The sequence below is a fragment of the Brachionichthys hirsutus genome, chromosome 9, assembly GCF_040956055.1.
Source record: "Brachionichthys hirsutus isolate HB-005 chromosome 9, CSIRO-AGI_Bhir_v1, whole genome shotgun sequence".
NCBI lineage: Eukaryota > Metazoa > Chordata > Actinopteri > Lophiiformes > Brachionichthyidae > Brachionichthys > Brachionichthys hirsutus.
The window spans coordinates 1,393,428-1,400,941 of NC_090905.1; the positions used below are offsets into that span (position 1 = coordinate 1,393,428).

At 53.9% G+C, this 7,514-nt stretch overlaps 2 protein-coding genes across 2 annotated transcripts in view; one reads left to right on the plus strand and one right to left on the minus strand.

Annotated features, from left to right (window-relative positions):
* The window catches only part of kng1 (kininogen 1), a 2,452-nt gene extending 946 nt beyond the window's left edge, over positions 1-1,506 (minus strand). Inside the window, exons 1-5 of the mRNA XM_068743789.1 lie at positions 1,389-1,506; positions 999-1,139; positions 630-743; positions 385-460; positions 1-19 (exon numbers count right to left, since the gene is read on the minus strand). The exon at positions 1-19 is cut by the window's left edge and continues 151 nt beyond it. Of these exons, the coding sequence (XP_068599890.1) occupies positions 1-19; positions 385-460; positions 630-743; positions 999-1,139; positions 1,389-1,454 (416 nt within the window). The 5' untranslated portion in view covers positions 1,455-1,506. The remainder of the gene's footprint in view (positions 20-384; positions 461-629; positions 744-998; positions 1,140-1,388) is intronic.
* Positions 1,507-3,233: 1,727 nt separating this feature from the next.
* On the plus strand, positions 3,234-7,448 carry mccc1 (methylcrotonyl-CoA carboxylase subunit). Its single transcript, XM_068743449.1, has 19 exons — positions 3,234-3,289; positions 3,650-3,693; positions 3,913-4,052; positions 4,137-4,232; positions 4,324-4,445; positions 4,517-4,664; positions 4,739-4,860; positions 4,938-5,049; positions 5,144-5,225; positions 5,288-5,415; positions 5,482-5,665; positions 5,745-5,854; positions 6,072-6,288; positions 6,411-6,497; positions 6,581-6,630; positions 6,695-6,832; positions 6,941-7,048; positions 7,153-7,224; positions 7,317-7,448. The coding sequence occupies exons 1-19, from the start codon at positions 3,234-3,236 to the stop codon at positions 7,446-7,448; spliced, it is 2,148 nt and encodes a 715-aa protein (XP_068599550.1).
* The last annotated feature ends 66 nt before the right edge of the window (positions 7,449-7,514 follow it).

Genomic DNA, 7,514 nt, shown 5'->3' on the forward strand with positions numbered 1-7,514 from the left:
CCCGGGATGATGACATCATCTAGAGGAGGAGGAGTCAGTGATGCGTTACGTCATCACGCCGGAGCGGCGGCGACCTTCAGGCGAAGCCAAGAGAGGAAAGTCCAGAGCGCCGGGGGCTTTTATGGAGCGAAGGTAAAGTACACAATCAGCCCCCCCACTCGACCCCCCCCTCTGTGTCCTCGGTGCCCACCAGGGGGGGGGGGTTCCGCCCCAAGGAAACAGAATCTGTTAATCAGCCCCTGGAAAGTTCATTCTTTCTCAGATCACCTCAGGTTAGGCTAAGCTAAGCTAACCGCCCTCAAGTTTCACTTCACCTGTCAATGTTGGCCGGCCATTCAATCAAACTTTATTTATAGGGTGACGGCGACGCCATTCAGCGCTCACCCAGCAGGCAGTCCACCTCTCTGGCGTCGGTTCCGTTCTCCATCATGTAGACCTTGGCACTGCAGGAAAACGGCTTCTGCGTGCATAACAGAGCAGAAGCCGTCGGGACGGAGGAGGAGGAGGAGGAGGAGGAGGAGGAGGAGGAGGAGGAGGAAGAGGAGGAGGAGGAAGAGGAGGGGGAGGAGGAGGAAGAGGAGGAGGAGGAGGAGGAGGAAGAGGAGGAGGCTTCACCCCTTCATCCTTACCCTGTTTACGGGCAGATAGTCGCAGTCTGTCCACGGTTTGCTGCCCCCAGCTGGGCAGTCGCTCCTCCTGCTGCTGAACTGCAGCGAGTACACCGACTCGGAGTCGATCCTCATCTGCACCCGCACACGCACACACACGCACACACACGCACACGCACGCACACGCACGCACACGCACGCACACGCACGCACACACATGCACACACACGCACACGCACAGAGGTCAAGCACCTTGTCCCTGAATTTCTCGGTCGTCGCCCCACAGCTTCAGTTCATCTTCTCTCATTCCTGGCAGTGTTTGTTTGCACGAGGCTTTGATCTCAAGTCTAAGTTGAGGCCTTGTGCGTCGCCACGGCGACGGTGCCGTACCTTACTGGCCGTCTGGACCTGGAACAGGGCCAGCTTGTTTCCGGAGCTCATCCTCTCGTTGAACTTGCTCACGGCGCCGCTGACGGCCTCCGTCACGGACGGGTCGTCGCAGAACATCAGAACTCCGGGGGGCTGGCTCGTCTTCATCGTGAGGAGGAGGAGGAGGAGAAAGCATCGCATGAACCCACTTTAACGACGATGCTCCAGACCCTAAAGGGCGTTCGCAGCTACTTGTTGCTGACCGTAAACAGAACACAGTAAATAGATCCTTTCTATTCTCACTACTCCGGACTCTGGAGGTTCTGGAGGTTCTGGTGGTTCTGGTGGTTCTGGTGGTTCTGGTGCAGCGGTCCGTCTCTAAACCTCCGGCTCCGGACTTCCTCTCCTTACCTGCCCGAAGGCCGAGCTGTGGAGGCACAGCAGGCCGAGCACACACAACCGCAGTCCGCTCCTCATCGTCCGATCCGGATGGAGGCTTTGACTCCGATCTGGAACCCCCCCACCCCCCCCCCCCAAAAAAACCAACCGATTAATAATAAATACAAATGCATTTCATCTTCAGACAAAATCCAAACTGGATCAGAGAAAATACATTTGAACCCTTTTGGGGAGAGATCTCTTACAGTTTCCTTGCAGATGGGGGGGCGATCCTGACGATCCCGCTGGGCTCGAAGAGGAAGAACGTGACTCCTCTCCAGGCAGGAATGGAAGACTGACCGGAGCTCTGGAGGTGGGAACCTGAAGAAAGATGATGACAGAGTGGACGGCGGGGGCGGGGGGGGTCCGGGGGGGGGGGCAGGAACAAACTCATGCTCGGTCGGTAAAAAGAGAGCAAATGTTTGCTCTTTTGTTTACCCTCCTACCTGCTGAGTCAACAACAGAACGAGAAGAGAGGAAGTTTGGAGACGCATTCACTTCCTTCCTTCCTTCATTTGTCACCGTGAACGAGTGAAGCTGCTCCTTCCTCATGAATTAAACCTCATCCTCATCGACACATTCCACTGCCAGAAGGAATTCCCTGGGCCTTCCTCGAGAACAGGAGGTGCTGCGTGGGGTTTGTGTGTTTTAACTGGTACTTTGTCCCCGTCGACCTTTGGCCTCTTCCACTCTGATTTCCCCACATGCCCAAATCTGTCAGGATTTAGAAGCGGAACATTTTAATTTAATCGAATCCAGCTCTGCAGCGACCGTAACAAAAAAATATTGCTTTTATTTTTGAGCTGAATTTAAAGAAAATACATCCACACTTTAGTGATTGTGTAAAAAAAAAATAGAGCACATTTATTTGAGCGTAATGCCGCCCTCTAGCGGTCAGACATTTACACAGCAAGGCCGAGCGAGCCACTAAAGGGATTTTAAACACACTTAAATCTACTTTAAAATTGTTTCTACAGCTGTATGTAGTACGGAAGATATAAGATATAAAAAAAAATTTTTTTAGACAATGGCTCTATTAAAAATGAACATTACAAAAATGTGAGACGATAATGAATAAAATATAAGAACCTCTGACCTTTTTCTGGCATCCTTTCATTTGACCCTCAGAAGATGCTGTTAAAGCTTTTTCTTTCATCTTAATAATTTTTAGAACCCCAGCTGCAACACATGCTCCAGCTTGACTCGGTTCTGATCCGGGCTATGATGATAACGGGTCACACGAGAGCAGGGTCAGCTTTCCTCTTTGATATTTTAATCACAGGTAAATTAGATTCTTCTCTTATTTAAGCCGAGTTAGCGTTTCTTTCACTCTCATTAATCTGCATTCAGAATACTTTTTATTTCTGCTGGCTGCAGATGATTTGTTTAAAGAAAACATTTTGTTTTAAAATGTTTACATTTATTGTCAAATCTTTTCTGATTCTGAATTTTGTATCGCCACGAAACACAAAGAAAAAAATAAGTCAAACTCTTCCTTTCTTATTATTGTTTGGTAAACTACAGCTTCCGCACCGCCTCCCGAGCTCTCGTTCTCATTGGCTGTCGTCACTACGAGTACCGGAAAAGCCAAATATGACTACAGAAATAAAGTCACGTTTAAACGTCGTAGCGGCGTTAACTCGTGCGAGCGGCACATTTGAGCGCCTCCGTATGAGTCATTATTCGGGCGGAACGGTTTGCTGAATTTAAAGCGGAACCAAATTTAAAAAAATATTTTTGTTAAATATCCTCTTCGCGTTTTGTCCTCAGCAGCGCCAGTTAGCCTCCTAGCGGCTAGCGGCTAACTCGCACGTAGCGATGGCTGCAGTCATTCTAAGTTTCCCAACTCTGCAGGGGATGAGGATGTTTACTCAGTGAGTACTTCTGTGGTTTATATATAAATATATAAAAAAAAAAACACCAACTTTATCTCCCATTAATCAGCGGTGGCATGTAATTATCCTATTGTTTACGTTAGCTTCCAGCGTTAGCTCGCATTTGCACGCACCAATATCAGCGCTGGGGACGAAGCTGCTTATATCGCCTCGTACAGCGTTTGATTTACTTACTGGGGGACAAGTGTTGCCTAAAATAGCGCGTTTCCTCTGGTGAATAAAACGATCCAAGTTTTAAACAAAGCGAAGAATCGGATGAGTGCAAGGTTAAACAGAGCTAGCTGACTGTCTGCTAGCTAGCATAGCTAGCATGCTTCTCTGTCTGGTTTGTGTCCTCAGGAGACTCTCGTGGACCAGAAGGGGCGTGCGGCTCGTTTCGGGAGGTGAGTGGGCGACCCGCCCCTTCGGTGGGGCAGAGTGGTGACGTAAGAGACTCACTAATGAGACACGGAAGACAATCCAATGGTGAAATTCACGCTTTGGGTTCCCCCTGGAACCGGTTTGTTCGGGCCCGCGTTCCAAATGGAGCTGGTCGACATTCCGTGAGAGGAATGCTAAACTGGAATAGATTTCATTTTAATCCTCGCGTTTCTCTCCTGGAGGGTCGGCGAGGATAGAGAAGCTGCTGATCGCCAACCGAGGAGAGATCGCCTGCCGAGTGATGCGCACGGCCAGGAGGATGGGCGTCCGCTCGGTGGCCGTGTACAGCGAGGCGGACAGGCACGCCATGCACGTCGCCATGGTGACGTACCGGCTCGCCGACGCGCTGCCCGTTTGGAGCTTTAGCACGTAGCTCAGATTTCACTCTGGGGGGGTTTCTTCGCAGGCGGACGAGGCCTACCCCATCGGTCCTCCACCCCCCCAGCAGAGCTACCTCGCCGTGGAGAAGGTTCTGGAAGTGGCCAGGATGTCTGGATCACATGTAAGAACTTTCCTCGTCTTCCAGGAAGTAGAGCTGCGTAGCAAACACACACACGCGTGCGACATCATGAAACGTGTGTGTGTGTGTTTAGGCAGTCCACCCTGGTTACGGCTTCCTGTCGGAAAACACGGAATTTGCGGAGGCGTGTAAACAGGAAGGCATCATCTTCATCGGTCCACCTTCGTCTGCCATCCGAGACATGGGCATCAAAAGGTAGCGGCGTCGCCGGACGCGAGGGGGGAGGAGCAAACGGGACACGCTTCTTACGTTTACGTGCTTCGCAGCACGTCCAAGCGCATCATGTCAGCGGCTGGGGTGCCCGTCATCGGCGGTTACCATGGAGACGACCAATCAAACGAGAGGCTGCGAGCGGAGGCGGCTGGAATCGGCTTCCCTGTGATGATTAAAGCGGTCCGCGGCGGGGGGGGGAAGGTGAGGACGAGAACGAGCCGGAATAACTCGACAAAGTGACTCGAGGAAAAGTAAAGCGTCTTTTCTGCGTTCAGGGAATGCGGATCGCTCGATCCGACTCCGACTTCCTGGAGCAGCTGGAGTCCGCGAGGCGGGAAGCCAGGAAGTCCTTCAACGACGACGTCATGCTGGTGGAGAAGTTCGTCGAGGATCCCAGGTGGGACGAATGTCTTCTTTATCGGCGTCTTCGTCTTTACGCAAATGTCTTGAACTGTCCTTTTATCCGTCCTCCAGACACGTGGAGGTCCAGGTGTTCGGGGACACGCACGGCAACGCCGTCTACTTGTTTGAGAGGGACTGCAGCGTCCAAAGGAGACATCAGAAGATCATAGAAGAGGCTCCCGGGGTGAGAGCGTCCCGGCGTTCCCGCGTCAGCGTCTTCGGTGAGACGTCGGCGTTTCCTTTACCGACGCCGAGACGTTTCCGTTCCTCCATTCCAGCCCGGCATCGGTCCGGAAGTTCGGCGAAAACTCGGGGAGGCGGCGGTCAAAGCAGCCGAGGCCGTCGGCTACGTAGGGGCAGGTGAGACCACGCCCACGGAGGTGTCTTCGAGAGGACGCTGACGTCTCATTGGTCCTCTGCAGGGACGGTGGAGTTCATCATGGACGCCCAGCACGACTTTTACTTCATGGAGATGAACACCAGGCTGCAGGTGGAGCATCCCGTCTCTGAGATGGTCACCGGCACCGACCTGGTGGAGTGGCAGCTCCGGGTGAGGGGCGGGGCGGGGCGGGGCGGGGCCTCTCAGTCGGACTGACTTACCTCGGGCTTCCTCCAGGTGGCAGCAGGGGAACGCTTGCCCCTCCTCCAGGATGACATCATCTTGAGGGGACACTCTTTTGAGGCTCGCATCTACGCCGAGGACCCCAACAACGACTTCCTGCCGGGGGCGGGGCCCCTGCTGCATCTCTCCACGCCCCCCCCCGACCGACACACTCGCATCGAGACCGGAGTCAGGGAGGGTAGGTGTTCCGTCCACGCACGGGGGACGGGGACGGGGACAGTTAGCTTGATTAGCATCGTGACTGTGCTTGTTTCGAGGTGACGAGGTGTCGGCGCATTATGACCCGATGATCGCCAAGCTGGTGGTGTGGGGGGAGGACAGACGCGCCGCGCTAAAGAAGCTACGCTACTGCTTACGACAGTACAACGTGAGCTACGCGCTAAAGAAGCGCTCATGCTAACAATTACACAACAAATCCATGAAAAACCACCCAAATCTCTCCGTCTGCTGCTTCCTGTCTTCCTCTGTCTGCTCCTTCCTGTCTTCCTCTGTCTGCTGCTTCCTGTCTTCCTCTGTCTTGCTACTTCCTGTCTTCCTATCTTGCTACTTCCTGTCTTCCTCTGTCTGCTCCTTCCTGTATACAGATCGTGGGACTGGACACTAACATCGATTTCTTACTGAGTCTTTCCGGCCACCCGGAGTTCGAAGCCGGACACGTGACGACCGGCTTCATCCCTCGTTACCACGGCGACCTCTTCCCGAGCCCCAAAGCGCCGTCTGGGGAGACGACCTGCCAGGCGGCGCTGGGGCTCGTGCTGCAGGAGAAGAGACGCACGCAGGAGTTCACACTGACCTCTACTGGTGAGGAGGTGTCGTCCACGATGAAGCACGTTCATCCTTAAAGTGTTGGGATGTACGTGTGTGTGTGTGTGTGTGTGTGTGTGTGTGTGTGTGTGTGTGTGTGTGTGTGTGTGCGTCCCCAGACCCGTTCTCCCCGTTTGGCTCCAGCAGCGGTTGGAGGAACAACGTTGAGTTGAACAGGAACCTGACGCTCCAGCTGGGGGACGAGCGTGAGTGTCGTACGCGGGAAGGCGACTGGTAGGGCGCCGTTAGCAGCTGCTAACTGCTAACGTTTCATGTTGTGTGTCTCCAGAAGTCCTCGTGGTCGTCGCGTACAACCGGGACGGGAGCTACTCGATGCAGGCGAGTCCACCATTTTAGAACCTGCAGCCAGGACGTCGGCCCCTGAATGCGTTTCTCCCCTCAGATCGGGGAGGAGGTTTTCCTCGTGGTGGGGGAGGCGGAGCTTGAGGGCGGAGCGACGTTCCTGAACTGTTCCGTTAATGGTGTGAAGTCTCGTCCCAAACTGGTGATCCTGGACAACACGGTGCACGTCTTCTCCACGGTACGGCCCGGAACGGAAACTCTGAAGTTCTACTGAAATAGAATGCTTGTTTTGTATAAATATATATTTACGGAGGAGCTACGCTCTCGCGTCTTCGTCTTCCTGCAGGAGGGAAGCGCCCAGGTTTCCATCCCAGTTCCAAAGCATCTGGCCGGTGTGAGCGGCTCTGGGGCCCAGGGCGGCGCCGTGGCCCCCATGACCGGGACCATAGAGAAGGTGGGCTCGGCTGAATTTATCATCATTCTGACCCCCCCCCCCCCCCCCCCAGTGCTGTTAAACGACTTCCTCATCGCGGCGTGTTAAAATAATAATGTGCTCAGGTGCTGGTGAAGGCCGGAGACCAGGTTGCCGTCGGCGACCCCCTGATGGTGATGATCGCTATGAAGATGGAGGTGAGTGGACACACGTTCTCACCCCTAGTGGATGATCACAAGAGCGTGCACTAAAGCCGTGTGCGTGTGTGTGTGTGCGCGTGTGTCTGCAGCACACGATCCGGGCGCCCAAGTCTGGCGTGATAAAGAAGGTTTTCTTTACCGAGGGCGCTCAGGCCAATCGCCACGCTGCCCTTGTCGAGCTGGAGGAGGAGGGGGAGGGGGAGGGGGAGGGGGATTTTTAAAGCCGATCAAATGCTGTGATTAAAACATTTCAAAAGTGCACACATCCTCGTCTCACTTCTTGATCG

Coding starts and splice junctions, on each gene's coding strand:
- mccc1 (XM_068743449.1), top strand. CDS start 3,234: ATGGCTGCAGTCATTCTAAGTTTCCCAACTCTGCAGGGGATGAGGATG. Junction 4,233..4,323: donor CCAGGATGTCTGGATCACAT/GTAAGAACTTTC, acceptor GTGTGTGTTTAG/GCAGTCCACCCTGGTTACGG. Junction 7,225..7,316: donor TGATCGCTATGAAGATGGAG/GTGAGTGGACAC, acceptor GTGTGTCTGCAG/CACACGATCCGGGCGCCCAA.